General features: G+C 57.3%; 10 protein-coding genes across 10 annotated transcripts in view; 3 read left to right on the top strand and 7 right to left on the bottom strand.

The window, feature by feature from the left end:
- SDRG_02967 (hypothetical protein) overlaps window positions 1-778 on the bottom strand; it is a gene marked incomplete at its 3' end in the record, with an annotated part of 1,698 nt that extends 920 nt beyond the window's left edge. The window contains exons 1-4 of the mRNA XM_008608579.1: window positions 596-778; window positions 426-551; window positions 103-379; window positions 39-55 (exon numbers count right to left, since the gene is read on the bottom strand). Of these exons, the coding sequence (XP_008606801.1) occupies window positions 39-55; window positions 103-379; window positions 426-551; window positions 596-765 (590 nt within the window). The 5' untranslated portion in view covers window positions 766-778. The remainder of the gene's footprint in view (window positions 1-38; window positions 56-102; window positions 380-425; window positions 552-595) is intronic.
- A 231-nt stretch (window positions 779-1,009) lies between these two features.
- Window positions 1,010-2,462, bottom strand: SDRG_02966 (hypothetical protein). Its single transcript, XM_008608578.1, has 3 exons — window positions 1,777-2,462; window positions 1,559-1,729; window positions 1,010-1,508 (listed from the first exon to the last, which is right to left on the bottom strand). Exons 1-3 carry the CDS (start codon window positions 2,410-2,412, stop codon window positions 1,062-1,064), a joined length of 1,254 nt encoding a protein of 417 aa, XP_008606800.1. The 5' UTR covers window positions 2,413-2,462; the 3' UTR covers window positions 1,010-1,061.
- A 616-nt stretch (window positions 2,463-3,078) lies between these two features.
- Window positions 3,079-4,403, top strand: SDRG_02965 (hypothetical protein). The gene is made up of 4 exons (XM_008608577.1): window positions 3,079-3,272; window positions 3,322-3,393; window positions 3,442-3,787; window positions 3,831-4,403. The coding sequence occupies exons 1-4, from the start codon at window positions 3,117-3,119 to the stop codon at window positions 4,244-4,246; spliced, it is 990 nt and encodes a 329-aa protein (XP_008606799.1). The 5' UTR covers window positions 3,079-3,116; the 3' UTR covers window positions 4,247-4,403.
- Window positions 4,404-4,758: 355 nt separating this feature from the next.
- SDRG_02964 (hypothetical protein) lies at window positions 4,759-10,186 on the top strand (the record flags this gene model as incomplete). The annotated part of the gene is made up of 19 exons (XM_008608576.1): window positions 4,759-5,013; window positions 5,062-5,415; window positions 5,477-5,579; window positions 5,628-5,947; window positions 5,992-6,141; window positions 6,192-7,838; window positions 7,886-8,179; window positions 8,224-8,367; window positions 8,418-8,609; window positions 8,657-8,718; window positions 8,762-8,882; window positions 8,926-9,111; window positions 9,159-9,456; window positions 9,503-9,573; window positions 9,617-9,730; window positions 9,775-9,889; window positions 9,937-10,016; window positions 10,068-10,111; window positions 10,159-10,186. 19 exons carry the CDS (start codon window positions 4,759-4,761, stop codon window positions 10,184-10,186), a joined length of 4,578 nt encoding a protein of 1,525 aa, XP_008606798.1.
- A 24-nt stretch (window positions 10,187-10,210) lies between these two features.
- Window positions 10,211-12,236, bottom strand: SDRG_02963 (hypothetical protein; the record flags this gene model as incomplete). Its single annotated transcript, XM_008608575.1, has 10 exons — window positions 10,211-10,470; window positions 10,522-10,614; window positions 10,677-10,755; window positions 10,809-11,075; window positions 11,117-11,484; window positions 11,529-11,718; window positions 11,768-11,860; window positions 11,901-11,952; window positions 11,994-12,053; window positions 12,097-12,236. The coding sequence occupies 10 exons, from the start codon at window positions 12,234-12,236 to the stop codon at window positions 10,277-10,279; spliced, it is 1,536 nt and encodes a 511-aa protein (XP_008606797.1). The 3' UTR covers window positions 10,211-10,276.
- Window positions 12,237-12,591: 355 nt separating this feature from the next.
- On the bottom strand, window positions 12,592-14,563 carry SDRG_02962 (hypothetical protein; the record flags this gene model as incomplete). Its single annotated transcript, XM_008608574.1, has 9 exons — window positions 12,592-12,812; window positions 12,865-13,084; window positions 13,137-13,403; window positions 13,449-13,813; window positions 13,857-14,037; window positions 14,079-14,171; window positions 14,218-14,269; window positions 14,316-14,375; window positions 14,427-14,563. 9 exons carry the CDS (start codon window positions 14,561-14,563, stop codon window positions 12,640-12,642), a joined length of 1,548 nt encoding a protein of 515 aa, XP_008606796.1. The 3' UTR covers window positions 12,592-12,639.
- Window positions 14,564-16,009: 1,446 nt separating this feature from the next.
- Window positions 16,010-18,134, bottom strand: SDRG_02961 (hypothetical protein). The gene is made up of 10 exons (XM_008608573.1): window positions 17,966-18,134; window positions 17,862-17,915; window positions 17,759-17,810; window positions 17,617-17,709; window positions 17,383-17,575; window positions 16,958-17,331; window positions 16,645-16,911; window positions 16,522-16,600; window positions 16,385-16,477; window positions 16,010-16,334 (listed from the first exon to the last, which is right to left on the bottom strand). The coding sequence occupies exons 1-10, from the start codon at window positions 18,097-18,099 to the stop codon at window positions 16,147-16,149; spliced, it is 1,527 nt and encodes a 508-aa protein (XP_008606795.1). The 5' UTR covers window positions 18,100-18,134; the 3' UTR covers window positions 16,010-16,146.
- Window positions 18,135-18,474: 340 nt separating this feature from the next.
- SDRG_02960 (hypothetical protein) lies at window positions 18,475-20,593 on the bottom strand. The gene is made up of 10 exons (XM_008608572.1): window positions 20,362-20,593; window positions 20,253-20,312; window positions 20,152-20,203; window positions 20,014-20,106; window positions 19,769-19,967; window positions 19,352-19,722; window positions 19,039-19,305; window positions 18,914-18,992; window positions 18,771-18,863; window positions 18,475-18,723 (listed from the first exon to the last, which is right to left on the bottom strand). The coding sequence occupies exons 1-10, from the start codon at window positions 20,517-20,519 to the stop codon at window positions 18,551-18,553; spliced, it is 1,545 nt and encodes a 514-aa protein (XP_008606794.1). The 5' UTR covers window positions 20,520-20,593; the 3' UTR covers window positions 18,475-18,550.
- Window positions 20,594-21,660: 1,067 nt separating this feature from the next.
- SDRG_02959 (hypothetical protein) lies at window positions 21,661-23,825 on the top strand (the record flags this gene model as incomplete). Its single annotated transcript, XM_008608571.1, has 9 exons — window positions 21,661-21,878; window positions 21,930-22,062; window positions 22,108-22,353; window positions 22,395-22,490; window positions 22,543-22,959; window positions 23,005-23,183; window positions 23,230-23,248; window positions 23,296-23,673; window positions 23,724-23,825. The coding sequence occupies 9 exons, from the start codon at window positions 21,661-21,663 to the stop codon at window positions 23,823-23,825; spliced, it is 1,788 nt and encodes a 595-aa protein (XP_008606793.1).
- Window positions 23,816-27,321, bottom strand: SDRG_02958 (hypothetical protein). Its single transcript, XM_008608570.1, has 18 exons — window positions 26,989-27,321; window positions 26,678-26,942; window positions 26,577-26,629; window positions 26,466-26,517; window positions 26,325-26,419; window positions 26,218-26,282; window positions 26,122-26,167; window positions 25,976-26,072; window positions 25,782-25,927; window positions 25,646-25,736; window positions 25,539-25,597; window positions 25,399-25,491; window positions 25,297-25,349; window positions 24,927-25,243; window positions 24,688-24,877; window positions 24,353-24,626; window positions 24,146-24,306; window positions 23,816-24,101 (listed from the first exon to the last, which is right to left on the bottom strand). Exons 1-18 carry the CDS (start codon window positions 27,307-27,309, stop codon window positions 23,900-23,902), a joined length of 2,580 nt encoding a protein of 859 aa, XP_008606792.1. The 5' UTR covers window positions 27,310-27,321; the 3' UTR covers window positions 23,816-23,899.
- Window positions 27,322-27,532: the final 211 nt, after the last annotated feature.

Here is a 27,532-nt window from a genome sequence, read left to right as displayed (position 1 = left end):
TCGAGCAGTTGGTCGGGTTCGTCGCATTGCGCTTGCACGGACACGCCTCGATGGCCTAGTTACATGTTGACTCTGAATGTTCATAACTACATGGTAGTTTACCTGTTGCATCGAGCCAAAGCAAATGATGATGCAAATGACGGCGCTAAAGAGCACAAACGTCTCTCGCTGCCGCGCGGTCGTAGCAAACACGAGCAGTCGAAAGCAGCAAAGGCATCGGAACGGTCGAAATGTCTTGATCGCAGTCACCCACAGATAGTGGTCGCGGCTAAAGCTGTCGGGCACGAGGAGCTCGATAAATTGGGGTAAAATCGCCAGAAAATCCATAATCGCGAGCGGCGCGAGGACGTGCGCTTTGCGGTTGTCGGCCGCATAGAGCCTAGTGCGATATGAGCGCAGTATGATATGGATAGACTCGTCCATACCGCAGTAAATAGTCAAAGAGAAAGACCGTGCCAAAGAAGGCTTGGATGTACCGCGTCGTCATCGAGTCGAGCGACGTGTCCCATGCATTCCAGTTACGGAGGCTGTACATGCCCGTCACAATCACCCTGCGCATGGTATCGACACAGAGTCGTCATAAACATGTTGGTACCCGAGGAGCACTTGGTAGAGGTCGAGGATCGCTGCGAGGCGCGAGTTGTCCAAGTTGCGGCCGACCCACTTGCGCATCGACTCGCCTCGCTTGCGCTGCTTGATGAGCTTGTTGCGCGTGGCGACGACGACGCCGCTGAGGCGCTTGAGCTGGCGTCGCGCTTGCTGCATCGGCGGTTCTAAAATTATGCAATTTGTGTCAACGTGTCGGAAACCGCGCGCCTTTATATAGACAGGCGGACCGTTGCACATTTAGATCGACATGTCGGCGCATACACTGGATGCAACCGCTGGATCGTGCCCAGTATCGGCACTTTGGTGGGAGCGAGCGTCGGCATTTGACAAGACCAACGCCGTACATATCCTTGACGCATGTCGCGTCACGCGACCGCCACTGCATGCAAAAGGAGGCGGGTGGAGGCAGAAAGGGTATGATGATTTTCATGTACGTTGGCTCGAGGAGCAGACTAGTAACTAGGGTTGGCGACATGCAGCTGCTTGGTGTTGGCCGTGAGTGTCGCCACCTTGAGCTCGTCGTCGTCGGCCGCAAACCGAGGCGTGCACGGGCCGTCAAGGCTCTCGTCGTGGCGCAGCTCGGCGCGCGGAATCGGGCTCGAGAGTTTGGGCTTGACCGGCGGTGATTTCACAGCCGGACTGTTGGGCTGCGAGATGCTGACAACAGGTGGCGGCAGCAAGTCGAGCCCTGGCGGCGACGGAGGTGCGATCGTTGGGAGCCCACCGACCGACGACGGCGGCGAGAGAAGGTCCGACGCCGACGGCGATGGCGGCAGGACGGGGCCAGCACCAGGGCTGTAAATGATGGGGCTATTGGTCCGTGGAGCAAATGGCGACTTGGTTTCCTTGTCGGTGCAGACCCAAATGCGCAGTGTTTCCGAGATGGCTCCTTCGTCCGGCTAAGAACATGCAACGTAAGTTCGAAAGTCGACCTGCAATATGTGTGTACCTGTGTGAACCACTCCATCGACACCTCAATGTCTTCGCGCTCCGAGAGCGGGGGTGTGAGGAGCTCCACGAGGCGCGCGCGCGTCTCCTTGCCGAGATGCGGGATCTCAATACCGCGTACCGAGAGCGTGCTAATGCTGTTGCCAAGGACGACGCCGCAGATCCAGTTGGCCTACAGAGAACATGCGTGAGAAGAGGCTCGAGGTGCAGATATCGCACAAGAAATTTGAAGCGGTCGACTTGGCCGCGGCAGACTTGCTTCATAAGGAGCGTAAACACCTCATCGGGCACGAGCTGCTTGCACTGCTCGACGACCGCCATGACTGCGTAGTCTTCGCGGACGGCCTTGAGGAGCGCGCTGTTCTCGTAGCCGTGGATGCCCGACCGATAGCAGCTCGTGCAAAGATTGTAGTTGTCGCACTGCGAGCACGTGTACATGTGGCCGACGATCGGGTCCATGCCGCAGCCGTCGCAGAACGAATCGGGGTTGATTTGTGTGTCGGGATCCTTGAGCATCGCTCCAGCAATACTGGCGACCTTCATGCCAAAGTAGCGCCCGGCCGCTTGGAAGCGAGTCATGCCAACAGCATTCGCGGCCTCGTCCTGCGGCTCCGAGTCCAGCCAGGCAGCGACCTTGCTCTTGACAATCTTGCGCTCGCCGTGGAGCGCACGGAGCGGTGCGTCCTTGTCGAGCGACGGCGTCGCGGGACCGACAAAGAAGTGGGGCACGCTCGTGACCGCGGGCTGCTCGACGCTCAGGCGCCGGTTGAGCTCCATGGCGCTGTGGTCGACCGTGCTGTCCCGGCGCCCCGAGTTGCGGTCGACCTGGCGCGTCAGCGAGAAGCGGCTCGACATGGCTGCGACCGGCGAGATTGGGAGATGACTTCCGTGCTGGCGTGGGATCCGAGCGCACTTTATCGGGTGTATGCTGAGGAGCTGCCTCGTTCTTAACGTTGCACTCGGTGTTTATATAGTACTCCAATAAAGTGCGCATTTCCTTGACAAAAACGAAGATCTGCACCGTGTTCTTCGGGTGCATATTAATATTCCAACGCCCATGTACGACGCTGGTAATAATATACATTTGTTTAATCCCGTCGCTGCGGTCGTCCATCGAGACCGAAGCAAATTGGGTGCCAACGTCGCTCTGTCTTGGACGCCGACCGTAAGCGTAAGAGTGCTGTCGTTGCGAAACGCACATTCTTCACATGGGTTTCACACGCGTGAAAAAGGCAAAATCCCACGTGCATGTCTCGAACGACACGCATTTAATAAAATAAAATATCGTGTCCACGGGCCGCTTTTTTGTCCGTAGACACTAGTCCATACATGGACTTATATAATAGAATAAGTGTTTCCATGTGGTGCTGGAATTCATGGATATTAATATACTCCTTTTTCCCGCAAGTACCATACGACTACATGTTTGTATGTCGGTTATAACGCCACGTCGGGTAGGAACCACGGACTTTGGAGTAGTACCCCGGGGCACACGGTCGTGTGACTGAGTGGGTTTTCTAACGGGTGTGCATTTTCATTTGCCAGCGCCAACCCGCAGCATGGCCGTCGACAACGATGGCATCCTCGCCATCTTCCTGGCCATCACCATTGGCCTGCCGCTGCTTAGCATCCTCCGCACCTTCCTTGCCAGCGCCATCGTCGTGCGCCACAAGGAGAGTGTGATTGTCGAGCGCTGGGGCCGCTTCCACACCAAGGTACGACCATGTCACACGCCGTGTCCGCCCACGAGTTCGCCGTCTCTAGTGGGGTCCTGGGCTGCACTTTCTTGTGCCGTACATGGACAAGGTCAAGACGATCACTTGGCGCCGCCTCAAGGTACTGGACCAATGTGCGCTGAACGGCTGGACCTCATGGCGTGTGCAGATTCAAATGCCGCACGAGCCGGACGCGCTCATCGACAAGAGCTTTTATCGCGTCGACGCGCGCCAGACCATCATGGACTTCAAGCTCCAGACGATCATTACGCGCGACAACGTCGAGATTGCTGTGCGCCCGATGGTCATTTACGAATTCTGCGACCCGATGAAGGTCTGCTACGAGGTGTACGACCTCTCGCAGGCGATCAAGAAGCTCGTGCAAACCACGCTGCGCTCGATCATTGGCGACATGGGCCTCGACGACACGCTTGCGTCACGCGAAGAGATCAACCGCGGGATTCTGCAGAAGATCAGCCACATTTGCTTCAACTGGGGTGTTCGCATCCACCGCGGTAGGCGCTTGTGTGTCGTCCGATGAAACATGACTTTTTCTAGTCGAACTGCTCGAGATTACTCCGACGACGTCCGTGCAAGAGGCCATGCACAAGCAGCTCTCGGCCGAACGCGTCCGCCGCGCCGCCATCGTGACCGCCGACGGCTACCGTGAAAAGGTCAAGACCGAGGCCGAGGGCGACTCGCAGGCCAAGGTGGCCATCGCAACCGGCGAGCAGCAGTGCGTCGTCATTCGCGCCAAAGCCGCGGCCGAAGCGCGGCTTTTGATTGCGCGCGCCGAGGGCGAAGCGCTCTCAGTCGTCAAGGACTCGCTCAAGGACATGGCCATCGATACAACGCAGTATATGATTGCGGTGCGCTACATGGAGACGCTCGCGGCGATCGCGACGGATGCGAAGAAGTGCGAGCTGTTCATGCCCCTCGAGACGGACGTCGTCGGCTCCATTTCGGCCATGTAGCTGTGTCGCTACATTCGTTGCATTTATGACCAAATATGTGTCGACACTTGTGTTCTTTCGCAGCTAGTTCACACAGGCAAGAGCACGCCAAAGGGTTTTGCGAGGTCGCTCCCGCCGCGTTGAGCGCTACTTCACAGGACATATCTAAGGTGTTCTCGTACAAGTATATGTACCAAGCCAGCTACAGTATTTTGCTATTTTACAGGTACGACATTAGATCTTAGATGGCACAATACGCATGGATTCGAGTACTTGCTGTGGCAGCAAGCAACGTGGGCCGTGCGCTGCAGAGTTGAACAGTGCAAGTACATGTAGTGTATGTGATAGCCCACGGAGTATAAGAAAGAGGTATGTGCATCTGCGGGTGCCACCTCCACCACCGCACACAGACCCTTGCAGAATTCGAGCGCAATGACGATGAGCTTACGGTCCGCGATTGATGGTTGCATGACGTCCTTTGTTGGCGCTGTCGACATGACGAGACTTGGCTTTTGAAACTGCATTTGAGACGGATGGACTGGGAAGCCAACCTCGCCGCGATCATCAAGTGCACGGACGAGAACCTTCGCGCGCAGTTCCGCGACCACGAGCCGCCACGTTCGTCGTATGCGCCGCCGCCGAGCCACCGCGTACCGCAGGAGTTTGGCGCGCGCGAGTGGCGACCCGCGACGCCGCCACCCCGCAAGGTCGACGAAGCGCCCAAGCACCACCCGCCCACGGACAATAGCAACCAATATACGGCCGAGATGCCATTTCCACACCACGCGGTACGCTATACATGTGCCACCGAGTCGTAAGGCGTCCGCGGTGGCTAGAGCTACCAGGTGACGCACATGATGGAGCAAATTCGGTTCAGCATCAAGCTCGAAGTCGACGCGCGGGCAGCGATTGCCGAGCGGCAGCTGAGTGCCATCATGGCGCTGACCAAGAGCAACTCGGATGAGATCGACCGGCTGCGCATGGAAGCGAGCAGCGTCGACCGCGAGCTGCGCACGATCGACCAAAGCCACCAAAAACTCCGACAAGACTGCACGACCCAAAAGGACATTATGTACCACGTGCAGAGCATGTGCGGGAAGGACGAGTCGTGGCGCATGCAGGCCGACAACCAGCTGCTCGAGCTGCGCCAGCTCGTTGCCGCCCTCCGCGAGCAAGCCAATTCGATTCAGGTTTTTTGCGATTTTGCGATGTTGTATTGTCGAATTGTCTCATTGTTGTATGTTGTATTAGGTAGCGATGCAGGAAAAGCTGTCGCGGCCCGAGCTCCTCGTGCACTTTAACGCGTGCGTGGAGCCTATTAAAGCCCAGCTCAACGCGAGTCTGCAGCACCAAGGTACGAAGTGACGCGGCGTCAAAGCGAGTATAACATTGTAGTCATTAGGCTCGCTGATTGGCGATATGACTCGAACAGCAACTTCGACATCGTACCTCGTCGACAGCCTCGTCAAGCGTGTCAAGGACGTCGATAACCGCCTCGACGATCTCAAAAATGAGACGGAAGCCCACGTGCACCGTCTCGAGAAGCACCAGCAAGCGATGCCGACGTCAGCACCAGACAAAACCCAGGTCCTTGACGTCCCGTTTTCAGAGTCGTGGACGGCCCCGATCGCAGCTATCGCCGAGACGCACGCCCGCAAGGCTGCAACGACGTCGAGCGAAGCCCTCCAGCTGGAACTGACCCAGCGCGAGGCGAAATGGATGGTGCGTCTGAATCTGATTGGGAGCTACATTGTGGAATCGTCTAGACACAAGTCCAGACCCTCGTGCACGATCAGACGAGACAACTGCAGTCATCATGGAGCCAAGACGCCGAGGCACGCGCCCGTCGCAGTCAAGACGCTGTGGTCGCTGTCGAGTCGCAGACCAAGCAAGCCATCGACACTGTCGAGCGCCACGTACACATCATCTGGCAAAGTGTGGAGTTTTGTAAGGTGGTTCTATCTAGGTGCGTCAGCAACTCGCCAAGGTCGACCAGAGTGTCGGTCAGGTCCAGACGCAGGTTGAGACGACCTTTTGCATCAAGCAAACCGAGTGGATGACGCAACTCGAAGCGGAGAAACGGGACCGCAAGCGAGCGCTTGACGACGTGACCAACGAGCTCGCACAAACCAAGCAGTGGACGCAGACGCAACTCGAGTCGGCGCAGCGAGCGCTGCAGACGCACCAGAACGACGCTGCGGACGCAAGTATCAAGCTCAAAACCTCGCTGCAAGCGTCACACGACGCCCTCCAGAGCACCGTGTCGGCCAAGCTTTTGGAGATCTCGAGTCATGTGAATATGGCGCAGTCCCAGTGGCGGCAAGCCCACGAAGCAATGACAGCAGCGCACGCTGAGGCGCTCAAAGGCCTATCGGCCAAGATGGACACTGTGCCTGCGCAGCTGGTCGCACTCGACACGACCGTGAAAACCACCGAGAGCCGTCTGCAACAAGCTGAATCGCGGACGACAACGGCGCTGGAGAATGCAAAGACGTCCATTCTCGAGCTGCAATCGGACGTTGTGAAGCTCAAGGCGACGGACACCAAGCCGCCCCCGCAGGTGTATCCGCCACCACCGACGTACCCAATGTGGCCGTCCTACCCGCCCATGTATGGCTTCCCACCGGACGCGGCGCAGAGCATGAGCGCCATGGCGTACCATCCGATGATGCTCGCGAGTCTCATGCAAGGCGGCTTTCCCCCAACGCCGGCCAAACCGGCGACAGAGATGCCGACTATGCCGCCGCCAACGCCGGTCGCGGCCGTACCAAAGGCTGTCTCTCCCATGGGCGAGCAACCACAGGGTAAAGACTTGCCGACGGGCTCCGTCCACGTCAGTGAGACACGCGTCGCCTCGGTGCCACCGACAGAGCCCGTCCCCGTGGCACAGCCCGTTTACGCCTTCGCCCCGACGCCGGTTTGTAAGCCGGACGCTGCATCCGAAACGAGGCCCGAGAAGCTGACCGTTGGGACGATGGATCCACGACGTACGTTGCCGCCTCCAGAGACGAGTTCTGCTCCGTCACAAACATCGGTGCCTGCCACACCCGCTTCGGTGGCAACTTCAGCTCCACTCCCACACGTGCCGGCTGCAGCTCGTCTTCCCCCCGTGCCAGCTGCAGCGTCTACACCACCGCAAGCCGCAACGTCCACACCGCTACCTGCTGCAGTGTCCACACCACCACCAGCTGTGGTGACGGCGCCAACTCCATCTACGGTGCCAGTGTCCACGCCTGTGGCCAAACCGACACCCGCTGCAACACCGGCGGCGGTGCCAACGCCAACAACGGCACAGACACCCAGCACCGCTCCGGTCCCAACTGTCCCAGCAAAGTCCGCGCCGCTTCCAGGGCCCGCGATACCAAAGGAGATGACACCCGAGGCAACGCAGCCATCGACGGACCCACCTGCTGTCAAAAGTGTCGCTGCCACCACGACCTCGTCTGTGCCAATAGCTTCCGAGCCGAGTGCACCGATGCCACCTCCCAAAGTACCACCCGCGCCGTCCACAGCCCCGCCGCGAGCCACACCCAGCGTCGAGTCACCGCCCGTATTGCCGTCCAAGCCATCAACACCGGCACCCAAACTGTCGGGCCCACAGACGACCTCCGTGGTACGACTACAGAATACCAAGGCCGCTGTAGCGAGGACTTCACGTAGGAGACAAGCGACAATGGAGCTCCTGCCATGCAAGGTGCTTTGGCGGAGGCAGAGCTCGCCAAGGCCCGGGTCGAGCAGCGGCTCAAGCTCGAGCGCGAACGTCGGCACTCCCTCGGATCGATGCCACCACCCACGTCCCCGCCCACGTCATCGCCGCCCACGGCTGCACCAACACCAACAAGGGTTGAGACCACGCAGGTCACAAACAACGTCAAATGCAAGCAGTGCCACCTCGAAATGGCCGCCGCGGCGTTGAGTAGCCACGAACAAACGCAGTGTCCCATGCGCTTGGAGGTACCCCGAACCCTACTCTTGTACTCTGTGTTAACTGAGCACAGGGCCGGGCCAAGGACGACGGTGATTGCACGCTGACCAAGTGCAAGCACTGCCTCAACGACGTCAGAGCCTCCGACGTGGCCGAGCACGAACTCACTTGCGATCAAATGATGAAGCAATGTCCGCACTGCCTCCGCCGCCAAAAAGTATCATATTGTTCTTTGAAAATGGAACACGTAGCTACTGTATCCACTAGATGTCGGAGCTGCAAGACCACATCAACGTCTGCGACTGCCGCCTCGTGCAGTGCCCCAACCAGTGCGGCGGCAAATTCCTTCAACGCGGGTTGGAAAAGCATGTTTTGACCAAGTGCCCAAAACGAGCTGTGGCGAAACCCGAGGCGCCCAAGCCGATCGCGGCCGAGAAGCCAGTGACGACCGTCGACAAGGTACCGGTACAGCTGTACCGATGGAGATAACAACCTGCGCTGTGTAGCAAGAATGCAAGTACTGCGACGAGTCGTTCCCGACCAAAGAGCTCGACGACCACGAGCAAAGGTGCATGCACTTCGATTCTCCTCAGTCAGCTGCATTCGCGTAGCTGCGACTGGAAGCCAAAACGATGCCAGTACTGCAACATGGTCATCATCGCACGCGACCTCGCTCGGCACGAGACGAGCTGCAAGCAGAGCGCGCGACAGTGTGCCCACTGCCAGCAAAGTGTACGCCATTGAGTGGTTTTGCGTCGGCTTCACTTTAGTCTAGTTTCCGAGCACGGCCTTTGCGACGCATATGCCCAAGTGCCCGAAACGCCCAATCAAGTGCATCCGGTGCGGCGAGCTCTTTCCGGCGGACGTCATTGTCGTGCACTCGACGTCGTGCAAGCCGTCACTGACCGCCGCGGCCCCCGTGGTGCCACCCCCGCCGTCGACCCCGCCCCCCACCCTCGCCGTAGGATGTGTGCTTTTACAGTACTACCGGCCTCATGGTGTCAGCAGACGTCCCCCAAGCGCAAATCTGAGAGCAATCTGCGGCAGCTGATGCAGCCCGATCCGAATGCGGAGCTCCAGCGACGCATGTCGACGATGCAGCTACAGAGTGCGCCCGAAGAGGACGGCAGCGACCGGCTCAGTCGACGGTCGTTTGCATTGGCGCAGCTGACAGCGCAAGGTGCAGCGCAACCAGCGACCACAGAGAGAGTCGAAGACGAGGACGAGGACGACGAAAGTGACGACGACGACGCGGAGGATGAGGATGAAGATGAAGATGACGACGATGATGTCTCGTTGGCGCAAGGTACTCTTCGAGTTTCATCGCTGCGACTCAGATTTTCAACCACCAGTCGTGGCTGAATGGAACGTTGAAAATGTCTGTTTGTGGCTCAAGGAAGATGTCGGCGTCCCAGATGTCGTGGTAGACAGCCTGTCTGTGATTCAGCAGACAATAATGTGCGTAGGACCGGTTCGATGCGCTGCAAATCGACGGACAAGCTCTTTTGGACCTCACCGAAGCGTCGCTCATCTCTGAAATCGGCATCAAAGTCAAGGCCCACCGGGATCGCATTCTTGCAGTAATCTGCGAAAACACCAAGGAAAATACACGATGTAAATACAGGCGATCGAGGCCATCAAGACGAGCGACGACTACAGCTCGGACGAAGACGACGGCGAGAGCCACGATGAAGATGACGACGCAAGCGCCGAGGCGGACGCGCCGTATCACGTCACCAGTACACAATCGTTTGCGTGATCGCGCGATCACGATGTATGGAGCTAGGCTCCAAGGCAAATAGCTTGACCCGTCGCATGTCGCTTCAATCCGCACCGCCCCCAAGTGCCCAAACCCAAGCCAATTTGGTGCGTTGTCGACGAGGCTTGTTTCCACTTGGTCATTGGCCATGCATGTAGCTCAACCGAATCAACTCGGCGCTCAACTCTGGCTCGGTCTTTCGGTAAAAACCACATACTAGTACGAATTTTCATGCAGCTATGTCCTTAGAAGCACATCGGCGCTGCCATCCAAGTAGTCGACATCCAATAACGCACAACAATCGGTACCTTGATACAACACGTTTCGGTTGTCGATTATAAAAACAAGAAAGCGGAATTGGTGGCGGCTACGAGGATGCAGCGACGGCCTGGCGACACTCGAACGTCGTCTCCAAGCACACAGGCGTCATGGTGGCAATGTCTCGCTTGGGGTGCACACACGCGCGTTCAGTCAGCGGAAACGTGTGCGACGCGAGAAGATGCAGCAAGATCACTTGCATCTCCATCATCGCAAACCGCTGGCCAATGCAGTTCTTGTCGCCTAGGAATACACGTCAGCGGAAGCTCGAGCAAAACGACGACAATATTGTACCTGCGCCGAACGGGAGATAGAAAAACGTGCTGCTTTTGCCAACGCGCAGCGCCTTGTCGGCAGCAGAAAGCGCGTTGCCATCGAGGAAGCGTTCTAGGCAGCGGCGTTAGTCAGTCGGCCATTTAGTCAATCGGCCATGTAGTACAAAAACGGACCTGGTAGGAACGCGTCGGGATTCGTCCAAAAAGCAGGGTTGCGGTGGATGGCGACAATATCAATCCAAATCGCCGTACCCTAACCACAAATCGCGTAAAATGTTGAACTATCGCAAACGGCACAATGTGTACCGCCGGCACAAACAGCGTCGATCCATCCTGGAGCGGAATGGTATCATCTTCGAGCGCGTCGCGAGCGGCGAGCGCTGGCACAGTTGGGTAGCAACGCAGCGTTTCTTGAAGGACCGCAGTGAGGTACGGCAGTTCGCCCAGCGCTTCGGACGGCAACGGCCCGGGAAAGCGCTCGAGGACGATTTTGCACTCGGCGTGCACGCGGTCCGCGACGCTCGGGTGCTTTGCGAGCATGGCGAGCACCCAGCACAGCGTGTTGCTCGTTGTCTACATGAACCTGAGTACAGTGTACAGATAGAACGATGTACCTCGTGCCCGGCTTGGAGAAAGGTCATGACGTGGACGCACGCCTCGGCCGGCGTCAAGCGCGGTCCCGATGCAAAGAGCAAGTCGAGGAGGTCGTTGGAGACGGTGGTGGGCGCTAGCATCTTTGCCTCGATGACGCGCAAGACAATGCGCTGGAGCGTGTCGGTCGCATGGCGCCGCTTGGCAATGTCGGCGAAGGGAAGGTACTCCCAAAATGGAAGATACGTCATCCCGAGGGTAAGGACGAGCGATGATGGCAGCCTTGCGTCGTCGTAAGCGCGAAGCTCGTCGCTCGTGCTGTTCAAAACACCCTGAAAGTCGTAGCCAAAGGCGGAAACGCCGATGATATCGAGTGTAAGCCGCGTCAACTCTAGCACCGACTCGAGAGGATCCTGCTAACATACGAGATCGTACGCGCAGGGAGGTCGATGGGCGTGAGCGGCGGCAGTGCCAAGAGCGCCTTCCGGAAGCGCGTCGCGTGCCGTTCAAAAATTGGCACAAAACTCTTGAGCTGCAAATGCGTAAAATGCGGGTTGAGCTGCTTGCGCATCGCGGCGTGACCTGCACCGTGGGCCGAGAGGAGGCCGACGCCTCGAAACATTTTCTACCATTTTCGGATGGAAATTTTGTATCAATGTATCGAGTCGAACGACCGAAAAAATGGTGCGGGAAATGTGGTCGCGAGGGTACTTGCTGCTGTGTGTGACGAGCACGTGCTTGAGCCCGACCGGGTCGGCGAGCGTTATCTATGAGCATATGAGAACTGTTGTTCACGTCGCGCACGACTCTCTGGATGTGCATGGCGCGGTGGTAATACGCGAGCCCGTAGCGCCGCAGCCTACAAGGCGCTGTGGTACCAACACGCACGAGGCCACGCACCAGCTCACGCCTGGCTCGGGGTAATTGCCGGTCGTCCAGTCAATGCCCATGACACCGCTCCTATCGACGACGATTAAGATGTGTCATGTGTGTGGCGACGAACGCATGGCCAAAGAGCGTATGGAGCAAGGGCGGGCTCGGGAGCTTCTTTGCGAGCGACCGTTGGTACGGCGCCAGCCACATGAAGACACTGAGCGGCACTAGTAGAAGCGCCAGCGCCATCAGCACCATCGTCGTCTCCATTCGCTTGTCAAACTGAGTGTGCGGATTGCGATCTTTGGCCTTTCTGCAGAGTCCAGTGACCTATTTTCGTATGTTTTCCGCGTAAAAATGATAGAATCAAGACAAAAACGTGTCACGCAACCGTCAGAAATTCGAAACGCCGCGCGATCCTGTGCAATGCGATGGCTGTTTGTGCGGGTTGTTGATATTTGAATCCATGTCGAGCTCTACTAGTTCAACGCAAGTCTAACTCTAGTTCAACGCAAGTCTAACTCTAGTTCAACGCAAGTCTAACTCTAGTTCAACGCACGACTAGCTCTAGTTTAACGCAAGACTAGCTCTAGATTAACGCATATCTAGCTCTAATTTAACGCATGTCTAGCTTCAACTCGTAGAACTGCGAAAACAACAACGAGAATAGGTATTACAACGCCGTCAGCGTCACCTCCAAGAGCGTCGGGTGCATGGTGGTCAGATCGCGCTTCGGACAAACATTGGCGCGCGGCGTCAGGTGCACGCGGAAGGTGCCGAGGAGGTAGACCAAGGCAACTTGCATCTCCAAGAGGGCAAAGCGCTGGCCAATGCAGTTTTTATCCCCTAGATACATGTCAGATCTTATTCGTTCCAGTCGCTAAGCGAGGCCAGGTACCCGTACTAAACGGAAGGTAAAAGAACGACTGGCTCAGCTCGCCGCGCAAAGCCTTGTCTGCGCGCTGGAGCGCGTGTCCCTCCACAAAGCGATCTACAGACTGCTGTATCTCCCTTCCGCTTCGCGTTTGAACTCGCCAACCTGGCAAAAAAGCGTCCGGGTCCGTCCAGAATCGCGGGTTGCGATGAATGGCCAGCACATCGATGCCGACTTGCGTACCCTAACCGCTCCCAGTTAGAGACATTATTGTGCATATATATATATTGGACAACCTTGGGCACGAAAAAGGAGTCGCCGTCCATGAGCGGTACGACATTGTCTTGGGTCGCGATACGGTCCGACAGCGTCGGAGCGGTCGGGTACAACCGCAGCGTTTCGTGAATGCAAGCGGTCAACAACACCAGCTCGCCAACCGCGTCGCTAGTCAAACCGGTTGGGTGCCGGGCGAGGACGGCATGACACTCGCAGTGCACGCGCTCGGCCATCTCTGGGTGCGCGGTCAGCGTGACAACAACCCACGCCAGCGTGTTGCTCGTCGTCTATCAAGGTATCAACCATCAAACATCAAGTTGATACTTTCGTACTTCGTGCCCGGCCTGGAGAAAGGTGGCGGCATGGACGCGGGCGTCCGCAGCGGAGACATCCGAGAGCAGCATCAGGTCCAAGAGGTCGCGGGCCGTGTGGGTCTTGGGCGACGCGAGCTTGGCGTCAATGACCTTTGTCACGATCTGCTGGAGGACGTCCTTGGCCGCTCGCTGGCGCGCAACCCAAGGCAGCGGGAGAGAGTCCCAGTACGGAAGGTACGCGGCGCCCACATTGGCCAGAATCGAAATGGGAATCTTGCAGTCTTCACAGGCGCGGATCTCGTCGCTGCGCGTGCCCTGGATCGCATTGAATGCAAAGCCAAACGCCGTCACGCCAATCACATCCAGCGCCAGCTGCGTAAAACCTAATCGTATCAAGTTGATACAGTGCGAGGTGTAGGGTCGTACGCTCGAGGAGATCGATGGGCGTCGACGGCGGTAGATGACCCAGAAAGGCCTTGGCGTGCTGCTCGAAAATCGGCAAAAAGCTCTTGATCTGGACTGGCGTAAAGTGTGGGTGCAGTTGCTTGCGCATGCGGTCGTGAACAGCGCCTTCCGCGCTGAGCAAGCCGACGCCTCGCGCCAGTTTCTAGCTGATTGAGATGACGCTCATGTTTATGAAGTACGTACTTGGAAGAGAGTGCGCGTGATGTTGCACCGAGGGTAGATGTCGCTTCGGGTCACCAAGATGTGCTTGAGCCCCACCGGGTCCATCATGGCCATCTACGCCAGACGTTCTTGGGACTTGCCAGCGTTATGGGTTGCGTACCCGGTGCATGTGAAAGAGGCGGTTGTAGTAGACCATGCCGTACTCGCGAGCGCTAGCGCGTAGGTTATATGAGGCGTGTCGTTGCAAGGGAGGCGCACTAGCGGACGATGGGCTGCGGGTAGTTGCCTCGGTCCCAATCGATGCCACCGAGGTCGGCGCTACAAGCACGAGGATGCTCATGGTCCGAGACGGTTGACAGCTGTACATACGCGAGGCCGAGCAGCAGCGACGACGACGGCGGGCCTCGGAGCTTGTAGAGGCCGCGAACGTACGGCTGCATGAGCGTATAGACAAAGAGGCCAAGCGCGATGAGCGCACCGGCGCTGCCCATCAGCATCAGCTCCATCTTGAAATATCGAAGCCGAAAGTGAATGGATTCGAAATTCTAGTGCCGAAAAAAGTCTGCATCGTCAAGTAACGTCAAAAAAGGGTACGTCGGCGGACTCAGTGTATCAATCCGAGCGCGACAAAACAAGAAATAGCTCCCTACGAGAGCACGAGCTATGTGTTCTCGCAGTGTACCGCGGAATGCGTACCCTTGCCTGTGATGGCTCACGACTTGTCGAAGCCGTTGGTCTGATGGATCCAAATGTACCCTTTTTCGTCAAATCACAATGGCAATCAAGCACCGGGCAAGCACTTCTTCCCCAGCGCCCTGACGCCCGCCAGGAGTTCCAAATGTGATAGTCAAATACGCATCTCGCACTAGCAAGGAAGGGTACATGTAATTAGCGTGGGAGGGTGGGAGGCAAAATCACTCTATTAGAGTGATTTTGCAAGCGTGAATTTCATGAATGGAGCAAGTAGTCACATGTCGCATGCGCCCGTCGGATGAATTCCACCGAAAAAATGTACGATGGGACCCCCTCAATCCTGAACCGTTTTTCCGGGTCGCCACTCGTTTTTTTACTTGCGCTGAGTATAGGCGAGGAGGCTCCACAGACGACGAAGAAGGCGTGGGAGGGTGACGTCTCGACCATGGAGCCAAGCCGATGCGGCAACGCGAGCCGGTTGAGCATGATACAGATCGCCTCCAACGGATCGGCTTTGTAGCGGTGCGTCGTGATGATTTCGTCGGGCAAACACAGCGAGCGCAGGAGCTCGACGATCTGCTGCTTGGTAAATCGGAACTTGTACACGCAGTCCGTATCGGATTGCGCGCTAAAGTTGAAGCGGGTACTTGGTGATGGCCCGAGAGGCCACGACGAGGTGTTGGGCGAGAATTGCGACGAGAGGGAGTGCGAGCAGGACGTCGTCCATGTGCCTGCGGTCCAAAGCGTAAAACTGATGCAGGTTTGCAAAAACAATCGACGCGCGACTTTTACCCTTTGAATTTTCCAGAATTTCGAGCGCCGAACAATCCTGAATTCCACGCTTGCAAAATCACTCTAATTAGCTCAATCACACTTTAGTGAAGGATCGACGATCGTCACGCTCGCGTCAGTAGCACCTCGAGATGCGTTTGGTGCGTTGTCACCAGATCCCGCTTTGGAAGCACGTTGGCGTTTGGCGTCAAGGTCGCGTGGAACGTTCCCAGAAGGTGCAGCAGTTGGAGTTGTATTTGCTGCATGGCTGGCCTGTGCAGTGGTTGCCGCCTAGTCCAAAATATCAATGTTTCAAGTCCATCCGTGTTGAGAATCCACCATACCGGCACCAAACGGGAGGTACACGAACGCGAGGCTGATACCGCCCCGCAGCACTTTGTCGGCCACCTAGCCTCTCGCCCGTCAACCTCGCGCCCGCAAAGTAGTGTCAATGGTGCAAGGACGCTCAGGATGGGTGAGTCCAGAGATGTACTAGCCCTAGAATTATGTTGGTCCTTACTAAGTTGTCCAAAAGGATTTAACGACAGAGCAGCGTTCGCCTTTAGCGTTGTACGGCGTGTCACTCAATCCGTCGAGCTCCTTTCGTCGAGCGAGTGATTACGGTTTACGCTGTCGTTGCGCTACGGCGGTGCACGGTGACTTCCAAGCACGTGGGTGTGATCGACACGAGCTCCCGACTCGGGTTCAAGTTGGTGCGGTCGGTGGCCTTGAATGTGACGGCGGCGAGCGTTTTCACCAGCAGGATTTGCATTTCAAGCATCGCAAAGCGCTGGCCGATGCAATTTTTCTCCCCTAAATCCTTCAATCTCAATCTCAAAATCCCACTCCAAAGCAATAGTTACCCATGGAAAATGGAAGATAGTGAAATGTGTGGCCCGCACCGCCGCGCAGCTCGCGATCCGCATTGCTCAGCGCACTGCCCTCCATAAATCGCTCTACGCACTGCATGTCACACGCCATCGAGTTAGACGATACGGACCTGGGCAAAAGTCGTTGGGGCGCGTCCAGTACTTCGAGTTGCGCTGCACCGCCACGAGATCCACGTAAATCGATGTGCCCTACATGACAATATCTCACATGATTTCGCAAATCATTGTCGCACCTTGGGATTCGCTACGCTCGACCCGTCCGCGAGCGGAATGACGTCGTCGATTGTCACGGAGCGTGGTGCGAGCATCGTAATCGCTGGGTAGCACCGCGCGGTTTCTTTGAGAAAGGCCGTGACGTAGACCAAGTCGGCGACCGCTTCGTACGATACATCGCTGCCAAAGCGAGCGACTGTGGCGTCGCACTCGGCCTGGACCTTGGCCGCGACATTGGGGTACCGCAACAGCATTGCAATCGCCCACGACAAGGCGTGGCTCGTTGTCTACCGTACAAATTCTGATTTTTCCAAAAAATAAAGTACAACCAACCTCGTGACCGGCCTGCATGAAGACCTGGACATGCACGCGGGCCTCTGCCGACGTCATGTTACGGTCCGAAATGAGCATGAGATCGAGGAGGTCCTGGGGTGGGTGGTCATCAATCGCTTGGGCCATTTTGGCTTCAATGACACGCATCACAATGCCCGGAAGTGTGGCGATGGCGCGGCGACGGCGAGCGTACCCGGGCAGCGGAAGGTAGGACCACCCGGGTACGAGCACGGTGCCCACCATTCCGATAATGGACGGTGGGAATTGCGCGTCGACGTAGGCTTGGTTGTTCTCGGCGTTCGTGCCGGCGAGGGCGCCAAAGTCATAGCCAAACATGCTACTGCCCATGATATCGAGTGTCAACAACGACCACACTAATTCCGGTCGCAAGGGTCGTCCAATAAGATCGTCGGTAGTTGTACTACCTTTGTGCAAGTTGACTGGCGTGTTGGTGTCGATCGCGCGCGTGAAGTGCGCAAGCATTGCGTTGGTGTGGGCCACAAAGATGGGCACAAACAGCTTGAGATGCGCGAGGCCAAAGTGCGGGTTCAGTGCTTTGCGCATCGACGCGTGGTCGGCGCCTTTGACACTCACGAGGCTGTCGCCACTCATGTATGTCTACAGAACGCATGACAATGCTGTTTGACGCCGGGTAGTACGCGGAGAAAGGTCCGGGTCGTGTCGTCGCGCGGGTACCGACTCGCATGCGTCACCAGCACGTGCTTGAGCCCAACAGGGTCGGCCAGCGCCACCTACAACACACCGTCAAGATCGTATCTGCATTTAGCAGATAAGACGTACGCGCCCCAAGTGCAAGAGACGAAAGTAGTAGGCGCAGCCGTACTCTTCGAGCCTACACATGGTCGCCAGTTCAAATCCGAGTACGCGCATGAATTTTGTCTACCAAGAAAGCGCTGGGTTGGGATACGTGCCCGACACATCGCCCATGACCTCGCGCCTACGACACGCGACAAGTGCAAACGTGAGCTAGCATAGCGTGGAGCGTACGCGTGGCCCAAGAACCAGCTGGATGCAGGCGGCGACGGCAATTTAGCGAGCATTTGGCGCCGTGACCGTATGATACACAAGTAATAACAGACGGCGCCCGCAAGCGCCAAGGTCCACAGCGCTTGCACAAGCATGCGTCTTGTCGTCCGGTGGTGGGGCGGAAACAACGTTCAAAACTTAAACTTAAGAACCTCGAAGACGTCTCTGGATGGAATCCAGCGACGCGGTTCTAGATTTTTGCCACGTCATCGGCGAAATTTTCATGCATGACGTGGCAGCCTGAGGAGGCGTCAACCACTTTGCAGGCGGGTGGTTGGACCAGCGAAACTGCACGGTGACTTTGAGAGTTATCACCTTGGACGTGGCGCATGGCAACGGTGCCAACGAGGCAGCCGGGCTCGCTAGTGAGCGCAACCCGAGGGCATCGCAACTAGGAGCGCTGCAACGACGCCGCTTCAACGCTACAGCCGCCTCATATCCTCCCCACTAGTATCGCAACAACAAGAGCGCAGTCTTATACAAAGTAGGTGTACTACAAATTACGTGCGAACGTGCATTGTCGAAAAGACTCGAAAACTGAAGGGGTTAGATCGAATGGATGGTGGTCTCGAGCAGCACGGGCGTGATCGTGCCCACTTGGCGCTTCGGGTGCAAGACTGCAGCGGGCGTCACCGCAAACCGCACCGACGATAGCACGTGCACCAGAATCGTCTGCAGCTCCATCGTCGCGAACCGGTGGCCAATGCAATTCTTCTCGCCTAATAGCTCACTTTCCAAATCCGTTCTTAGAGTTCCAAAACTGTACCAGCGCTGAATGGAAAGTAGAAAAACGTGTGTCCTTTGCCGCCGCGCAGGTGCAAGTCGGCCGAGTGGATGTCGGTGCCTTCGATAAAGCGATCTACATGGTGCATCAGGACAACGCTTGGTCATACGGGCAAGCCGGGCGACCTGGCACAAACTCGTCCGGGCGCGTCCAGTACGCAGGGTTGCGGTGGATGGCAGCCACGTCGACCCACACCATCGCGCTCTGCTCGACAATGTACCCCACAACCTCGAAAAATATAGCTTTGTACCTTGGGCACGTGCAACTGCGAGCCATCCGAGAGCGGAACGACCTCGTCCTTTGTGACGCCGCGCGCCGCGAGGTTGATGACCGTCGGGTAGATTCGCAGTGTTTCCTGAATCACTGCCGTCAGCAGTGGAATATGTGCCAGTCCCTCGGCGGTAAAGCCATCCGGACACTGCTGCAGCGCAGCTTGGCACTCGGCACGGACCGCCATCTCGATCGCGGGATGCTGCGAAAGCAGCGCAACGACCCAGCACAACGTGTTGCTCGTCGTCTACGCAAAGATCAGTGGACAACTTGTCTGATATGCAAACACATACCTCGTGGCCGGCTTGCATAAAGGTAAACACGTGGGCGCGCGCGTCGGTCGCCGACATATCGGGGCCGGCCACCAGCATCCGATCGAGGAGGTCCCGCGGCGGGTCGACGGCCGGGGCCGCCATCTTGGCTTCAATCACGCGCAGCGCAATGGTCATGAGCGTATCGCGCGCCGCCCGCCGGCGTGCAAACCCGGGGAGCGGGAGGTAGCGCCACCCCGGAACGTACGCCGTGCCGAGGATCGTGAACAACGTCGCGGGGAGCTTGGCGTCATTGTACGCACTGCTTTCGGCCTCATTGGTACCGGCAATCGCGCCAAAGTCATAGCCAAACGCCGAAATACCGATAATATCGAGAGTGAGCTTGGCGAAATCTAGTGCAAACGACTCTAAAACTTTTCACACATAGGAATAACGTACACGTGTAGAGGTTGACGGGCGCGTTGGTGTCGATGAGCTTGTCGGCGGCCCACTGCGAGAGGAGGTGGCGGGCATGCGCGGCAAACAGCGGCACAAAACTCTTGAGGTTTGTATGGGAAAAGTGCGGGTTCAGCATGCGCCGCATCGCTGCGTGGTCGTCGCCTTCAGCACTCAAGAGCCCGACGCCCTGCACGAGCTTCTACACGCCGCGTTTGGATCCAAGTCGAAGACGCATAGAGTCGTACAGTGAGAAAGGCGCGCGAGAGATTGTTCCGCGGAAACTGCTTGGCGTTCGTCACGAGCACGTGCTTGAGACCGACGGGGTCGGCCAGCGCAATCTGCTCGCAGAGTTAGTAGTGTGCGACTAGAGTAGAGGGACGTACGCGATGGATGTGCAGCACGCGAACATAGTACGCTGCACCATACTTCTTGAGCCTACCGGGACGCGTCAGTGACCTACGTGGAAATGGCCAAGCGAGCATACCACGACAAGCCGGGCTCGGGAAAGCTGCCTTCACTCCAGCGGGTTTGAAAGACGTCGCGCCTAGGTATACACACATGAAGCTCTTGCAGCTGAAGTAGGTACGATGTACGCGTTGCCAAGCAGCCAATGCGACGGCTCGGGGCCAGGTAGACGCGCGTAGGAGAAGCGGTGGTCGACCGGGCAAAGCATGACGTACGCAATCATGAGGGGCACCACGACGGCGAGGAGCAGCGGAAGAACAACGTTGGCGACGTCGGCAAGCATCATGTTGCAGAATGAGCCGACTAGCCGTTAGAAAAGCCAACGTCAGTTCAGTGACACGCATTTCAATACAAAGTTGGTTCCTGCAACCGATTCGGATGAAAATGCGATACAAACCAGCGTCACGCAACCCCGTGAGCGACCCGTCGCACGTTGGCCATGCACGCACGGGCCAAATCTTCCACCTTTCTATTTCGGAGAACCTTCTGGCTGAAGACGTATGACTACACGAGCAGAAGTGCGGCTGCGGAAGCGACCGCAGAGACAGATCGGTGCTCGTGAAGTGAGTGGGGTATTGGGATACCGGCCCATCGTTCTTGCCCTGTTGTCGTAGCACGGGACTACGAGTGCAAAACCTGCGGCAAGATCGAAGACTTCAAATATTGATCGTTCATTTCCCAGCATGTTGCTGGACACGGACAAGACGGTTGGAAGAAAAGGGATTGACGGGAATCAGCATCGATAGCAGAACCAGAATAACGTTAGAATTTGTTTTTTAGTCGAGTTTCATTGCGTCGGGGTCCTTTCAAAAGCTGCGGAAAATGCACTCGTGTCCGCCGTGTATAGCCAGCCTACCGCGACAGCGACTACCATGACAGCGACTGACGACGACTGACTACGCAATGAGCTCACCCTGGAGTGGAACATGGTTCTTTGTAGTAAGCGCCCTTCTGTTTGTCGATGGGTCCAAGGTAGCATTGGTGCTAGCCCAAGGTCGCCGTGGCACCGCCGCTGCAACGGCTCCTGTACTCTGATCCGAGTGCTCGAGTCCGCTCGACCTCCGTGATTCTGCAAGAGGACTGGCTGCAACGACGTCATCGACCGAAATTCGCTGTGAACGCAACGGCATGCACTCGATCTTGAGCGCCAGTGACGTCAAACCAAAGTGTGCGCCATCAGCGCTCTCGTTCTTAGAAAACTGCCGCACATTAGCTTCGAATCGCGAGGAGTGTAAATGCAGCTCATTTCGTCGTCGACTGGATGCGATATAATGCCTTCTCTCGGCAGAAAGTGGGCAAACGAGCTAAGCTATCGGCGTTACCAGTCGCACCGCTCGTCGCTACATGCTGGCTAGGATACATCCGCCTTGCTACAACATCGTGTCTGAAACGGATAAGATATTTTCGTTGCTCAAAACCCAGCGGGCATGGCGCAGGTTCGACCGGCGCAGCCCGTTGGCAAAGGCAGGTACCCCTCGGGCGCGGCCACGACGATGGAGCAAGCGGCCAAGCTCGCGAAGACGGAGCGTGACGTGGCAATCGAAGAGGCCGCGGCAGCGCTCGTCCAAGTGCATGCGACCAAGGAGGAGTGCCGTCTCTTGAAGGAGGAGTTGGCAAAGCTGCAGCGAGGCAAACCTCCTGCACCGTACGATATCTCGTGCGTGGAGACCATGTCGCTCACCGATCTGCTCGGTAGGACTCAGCTGCTCGACAAACTCTGGTCCATTGTGCACAAGATTCACGGCGGCAACTATTCAAAGGCCCAGCTGTACCAAGTGCTTGTGGACCACCTCGGACCGTCTACGGTGGCCACGCGACCATTTCCCAGCGTACGCGCTATTGCAACGAGCAGACAAGTGAGACGTGGTGTGTAGGAGCAGCACACGACGGTGGACGCGACGAGTTTGGCAACCGAAGTCAAGCGCGAAATGGAAGTTCTTTTTGAACGCAGCGAAGCCTCGATGGTAGCGGTACTCGATGCCTCCCATGCGCAGCTCCACGCCAACCTGCAAGTGCTCTCGACACAGCTCTCGTCCTGCGGCTCGTGCGCCCGGTTCAAGCAGTTGCATGCGTACCAAGCCGATCTTTTGTTGCAGACAAAAGCCAGCTACGAGCTCCAGGTACTGTGCATCTTGCTGCGTTTGTGTGACGGGGGGCGTAGCTGCAAGCGTTTGAAGGGAAGATTGGCATCCTCTTCCAGCAACTCGAGCACGAGCAGCAGCGAAAGCAGGCAGTCCGGGCATCGGATGCGACTACCGTACGTTCGTACCCTCGTAGAGCATTTGAACATACTGCACATCTCGCTCTAGTCGGTACTGAATCAGCTCAAGAGTGCCGAGGCCAAAGTGCGCGCACTGGAAGCCCAGATGGCGATGACGTCGACGCAGCAAGCGCGCGCGTACGAGACGCGCATCGAGGCTCAATGCGACCAAGTGCGCATTTTGGAGCACCGATTGGAGCACGAGCAGTCGATGAACCTCCAGCTGCACTGGGAGATGGAGCGCAAGGCGTCCAAAGAGCTCGACGAACTCACCAAGACCAACACGGAGCTCGGGCAAGAGTTTTACATTCAATCCCAGCAATTGCACGAGCACGAAGCCGAGATTCGCGAACTCACAAAGACCGTCGAGTGGCTACAAGAAGCATGGCAAGGCGAGCGCGCGCAGCGACTGCACTACGAACACCAAGCGCACCACGAGGCGCCTTCCCACCCCCTTGACCTTCTGGTATATTGATCGAGTTGGCAGCCAAGTCTAAGCTACCTGATGCAGTCGTCGCCCGAGAAGATCACAAAGGACGCCACCGCGCAGACTCTGGACCTCGGAAACGTCGATACAATCGTGCAGACAAAAGTAGAGTGTTGCAACAAGCCGACGACAGCAGCATCTGCACAGCGCGGCTTTGATGCGGCGGTGCAATGTGTCCTACCGAGTACGATGATCCAAGCTACGTACGTATCTTCTTCCAGTGTATCTCATGTACAATCTGTCTACTAGCAACACGGACGACGCACTGGTGGAGGACTACACATAAGTATCTTTCTGGCTCACGCTTTTGCGTAGTTGTTGTCTGCGGTGCTCGGGCATGTGGAGTACCAGAACCTCGACGCCGACTGCCTGCGTGCGCAAGAGAACGCTGCCCGCTCCGAGGCTGCGCTGGTTGAGGCGCAAGCGCAAACGACTCAGTCTTGCAACGCAGCGGCGCAACACGAGGCGACCATCGCCAAGCTCCAAGCCGAGCTGCATCACGCATCCGAGTTGCTAGAAGCGGCATCAACTCAACCACCAGTGGACGACAATGCTGCGCTAGCGAGCCAGACAGCGCTAGAAGAGCTCCACGCGCGGTACACGGCCGATCAACTTCAGTGGCGCACCGAGACCTCACAGCTCGTGGCGACTGCGACAAGCGAGCGAGACTTTCTCACGAGCCGCTGCGTTGAGGTACGCTTTCTGGTCTATATACCGTTGACTAATGGTCAACGGTGTTGAAGCTTGACGCCAGTGCGGGGCTCGTCCGTGCGCAGCTTGCAATGCACGTACGACACTGGCGCCGCGAGTGCCGTGCAAGTCCAAGGATAGACGCGGCGACTTGATTCATGTAGTTTGTGGACGTATTATAGACATGTACAACTTGTCTACTTCGATGTCGACATGTCATCGTGATGGGTTATTCACTCGAGCTTTGAAAGCGAACGTCCTGAAATCGCTTCCACGCCGACCAAAACACCTTGTTGCACTTGTCGCAGACCCAGTACTCGTTGATGTGCGCCAGGGTCGAGTCCGAGAGCGCTTGCTTGGTCTGCGCAACGGCGGCGTCAACCAGCGTGAACGTATCGCCGTTGCACTGGGTGCAGCGCGGATGGACAAAGCTAGTCCACTTTAGTCCAAAGAGAATATCGCTGTAGATGCGTACGTGGGCGCGACCGAGCTGTGCTGCCCCAAGCCGAAATGCTGGAGCACTTGGCGAAGCTGGTCGCGCGGATCGGTTGTCGTTAGTAGAAAGCACGGCGCTGCACTGCGGCGTGCCGCCAGGCGACGGTCGGTCGTGAGCACCATGCGCGCCTCCGCGGCCGCCTACACATTACATTTGCCTCCTGATATCTCTAAAATGGACATGTACTTGGTCCAGTAAAGCGTCGCGGTCGTTCTCGCCTTGCGTAAACTGAACGCTGTCGATACCGCGCATGCGCAGCCAGCGCGCGAGCTTACCCAAATGAGAATCGACCAAGAACTTGGCGTTCGTCATCGGGGCAACCTCTGTATCGGCCGCCGACGCCTTTGACAGCGCTACGACGCGAACGTCGACTAGGGTCTGAAGCGTTGCCAGCGACAGCTGCAGCACCACGTGGTGCTCGCCACTGCCGACAACAAGTGTCGTCGCTGCAGCCAAGGAGCTAGAGTGCATGGGTCATATTTCTCGTACGCAATCATGGAAACACAAGGTCAAAGACCTACCTGTCGACGAGCAACGACATGGCCTTGCGGTGGGCCATCGGAGGGACACAACCCGGTGCGTAACCAAAGACATCGAGACACTCGGTGGCTTTGGCGAGTCGCACGGACCGCCGGGAAGCGCCCGTCGCTGTCGCCAAGTAGCCCATATCGAGCTTGGTCGTTTGAGGAAGAAGCGCCACCATCGGTACATCTGCACCAAATAACACTCGAGTGCTACACGAGAGTCACGAGGTTGATACCGTTGGCAAAAAGACAGAGCGTGTTGGCGGCAACAACATGGTCGGCCGTCAAATCAACCGCCGAGAGGTGCGATACGACGACACTGGCGTCCGGCGTCGACGCCAAGAGCTCGGCAACCGCGGCGCCCGGCATCGCCATCGACGTTGGCAGTCGCTGCTGCAGCGCGTACCGGGCCTCTCGACGGGCTGCCGCGTCCGCAGGCGAGGCCGCTGTGACACGCAGCGTTGTCGTGAGCGGCTGGAACCAGATTTCTGCGGCGTCGACCGCCAAGCACTCGGTGACGCGGACGAGACACCACGCGTCCAGCGCAGCATACCTACCATAGTACCTAGTACTCCTACCTATTCAATGGTAAGGGTGTTCATGTACATTTGCTGGTCCAGTGACAAGGGCCGTGCGTCCCAATTCGAGACTTGTTGGGTCTACGAAGCACACACCATATGACATACCATGACGTCAACGATGAAATACCTTGTCGAGCGGCACCCCGAGCACGGTCGCGACAACGTCGGACAGACTTTTGGCCGTCGCCGTCGGGCAAAAGTGGCGCAAGACCACATCGACCTGCGTGGCGACATGACATGTCGCATAGGGTTAGGAGTGGCGTCTACCTCGAGCAACGACTGCACTGTCACCTGTGGGAGAACCTCGGGGAACGTGTCGGCGAGAACTAGACACTAGCGTATTCATTCCGTCATTGGATATATAAAAAAGGTACCGCGCACGTCGGTCTCGATGCCAAAGCCGAGCTTGAGCAACCGCGGCTCGGCCAGCATCCACTGCACAACGTCCAGTGCCTTCAAATGCCCCTACACGCAAAATGAGAATTCTGCAGCAGCTCACAAGCAGCGTACTTCGATGCTGATCAAGTCGATGAGAAAGACGCGGTCGAGAAGCGCAACCTGGAGGAGGCTCGCGAGGCAGCTCTCGCCTTTCGAGTAGACAGGCTTCCATTCGAGATCCACGCCGACAAGCACGGGTTGCGTCGTCGCCTCCAGTGCTATCAAACAACATGCGTCGCCTGGCAAATGCTATTTAACACACATACCGTCGCGGAGACTGGCTTGCAGCGCTCGAAGGTCGTCTTGCGCATCGCAGATATCAATGGGCACAGTCTCAGGCAATACCACAAAGCTCGCCGAGGTCTACACCATGTCGTTGCTCAAACAGTGGAAACCTGTTCAAGGTCCGTACCGTTGCGGGGGCGGCAGCTGGGAACGCCTCGGCCGGCAAGTTGAACCTATCGTTGGCCCGTGAGATGGTGCGACATTCCTACATGCTGCGACCGACCGCTGGTGCCACTCGCGCGCGAGATCGACGTTGCCAGCAGCAACTGCTTTTTCCAACAATGTCATCTAGAGCGTTGTCAGCAACTACAGTACAGCTGCGGCATCGACCTGGAGGCTGGAGTTGCTTCCGACGAAGGACGCGGCGGCGGCCCACTTGCGCTGCGCGCAGAGCTTTTGCAACGACTCGGATCGAAAGGCCACCTCTATCAACGACGTCAGCGACCTCGCCACAGTGCGGCATCGCCGTACCAACGTCCGGAAAGCGATCAACGAGTCCATACGCATGGACGAGCCGGTGGGCCTAATGTGCACATATTGTCCTCCGCATCGAGGGCAATATTGTAAGAATGGTGGACGTACCCTTTTCATATCGCCCGCAGCCAGTGCCAGCGCAATCACCGTCGCGCAGAGATCTGAGATATCGTATTTTGAAAATCATTGCAATCGAAACCAAAACGTACCTTGGTGCGCGTCTGGCAAGAGCGAGCTTTGTGATTGTTTGAGGAGCTGATCGGCCAAGGGCCAGCTCTTTGTCTCGACGAGCGTTCTTAGAAACGCAGCGTAGGGCCACCTGTGCGTCGGACACAGCGCGATGCACTTGATCGCACTCGTTTGGCCCGCGGGGACCGCCACAAGGGACGCCACGTAGCCCTCGAAACAACTGACGTCCTGCAGGCGTGGCGCGAGTGCAAACACTTCAACGGCCTTGACGACGACCTTGGCTTCCTACACATCACATGGCACCTGGTGATGGCTGCGTAAGAATATCGACCTCGATGCGGCCACGTGTGACGGCTGCGAGGACGTTGGCGATGAGCTCCTGTAGATCGGTATCGTCGACGTAAGCTTCCCAGTGCCGAGCTTCGTCCATGGTCATGAGCACGAGATACGCGAGTGGCAGGTCGCCACTGCCTTCGTACCACAGCGCTGCGACCAGTGCCAGGAGGCGGGACGCCGCTGTCATTGGTGGCACGTCAAGCATGGCAGCTGCCAGCGCAGCCTTGCACGCGCCAAAGGCGTTCGTCTTGGTCGATGCGTAGAGCTCACGGAGCCATGCAGCCGTCTCGGCCGTCGTTTCCAGCAGACGGGCCATGCTGGTGTGAGCGTTCGGTCGGGATGTGGTAGTGGCTAATCGAACGACCATCATTCACAAATCGACCAGCATTCCGCGTCGAGTGACACGGAAACTTCGATTGGCAATGAGCCCTCGGCGGCGGATCGGCCGAACAAATGCCGAGTCCAATCGCATAGGCTTTGACAAATGAATGTTTTCCATTCATTCAGCAAGGGAATTTTTGTCTTATTCTCTTGCAATT

The sequence above is a fragment of the Saprolegnia diclina genome (genome assembly GCF_000281045.1).
Source record: "Saprolegnia diclina VS20 unplaced genomic scaffold supercont1.7, whole genome shotgun sequence".
Lineage (NCBI taxonomy): Eukaryota > Oomycota > Saprolegniomycetes > Saprolegniales > Saprolegniaceae > Saprolegnia > Saprolegnia diclina.
Note: the sequence above shows the minus strand (reverse complement) of the source record. Positions and strands in the feature narration are given on the sequence as shown.

Coding starts and splice junctions, on each gene's coding strand:
- SDRG_02960 (XM_008608572.1), bottom strand. CDS start 20,519: ATGATGCTTGCCGACGTCGCCAACGTTGTTCTTCCGCTGCTCCTCGCC. Junction 19,968..20,013: donor TCTCGCGCGCCTTTCTCACT/GTACGACTCTAT, acceptor CGCGGCGTGTAG/AAGCTCGTGCAGGGCGTCGG. Junction 18,993..19,038: donor CGCAGTTGCACGTGCCCAAG/GTACAAAGCTAT, acceptor ATTGTCGAGCAG/AGCGCGATGGTGTGGGTCGA.
- SDRG_02961 (XM_008608573.1), bottom strand. CDS start 18,099: ATGCTTGTGCAAGCGCTGTGGACCTTGGCGCTTGCGGGCGCCGTCTGT. Junction 16,478..16,521: donor CCCCAACGACTTTTGCCCAG/GTCCGTATCGTC, acceptor TGCAGTGCGTAG/AGCGATTTATGGAGGGCAGT. Junction 16,335..16,384: donor CTATCTTCCATTTTCCATGG/GTAACTATTGCT, acceptor TGAAGGATTTAG/GGGAGAAAAATTGCATCGGC.
- SDRG_02966 (XM_008608578.1), bottom strand. CDS start 2,412: ATGTCGAGCCGCTTCTCGCTGACGCGCCAGGTCGACCGCAACTCGGGG. Junction 1,730..1,776: donor TCGACCGCTTCAAATTTCTT/GTGCGATATCTG, acceptor TGTTCTCTGTAG/GCCAACTGGATCTGCGGCGT. Junction 1,509..1,558: donor CGATGGAGTGGTTCACACAG/GTACACACATAT, acceptor GCATGTTCTTAG/CCGGACGAAGGAGCCATCTC.
- SDRG_02958 (XM_008608570.1), bottom strand. CDS start 27,309: ATGGCCCGTCTGCTGGAAACGACGGCCGAGACGGCTGCATGGCTCCGT. Junction 25,598..25,645: donor CATCGAGACCGACGTGCGCG/GTACCTTTTTTA, acceptor GCTAGTGTCTAG/TTCTCGCCGACACGTTCCCC. Junction 25,350..25,398: donor TCGGGGTGCCGCTCGACAAG/GTATTTCATCGT, acceptor TGTGCTTCGTAG/ACCCAACAAGTCTCGAATTG.
- SDRG_02965 (XM_008608577.1), top strand. CDS start 3,117: ATGGCCGTCGACAACGATGGCATCCTCGCCATCTTCCTGGCCATCACC. Junction 3,273..3,321: donor GGGGCCGCTTCCACACCAAG/GTACGACCATGT, acceptor CGCCGTCTCTAG/TGGGGTCCTGGGCTGCACTT. Junction 3,788..3,830: donor GGGTGTTCGCATCCACCGCG/GTAGGCGCTTGT, acceptor GACTTTTTCTAG/TCGAACTGCTCGAGATTACT.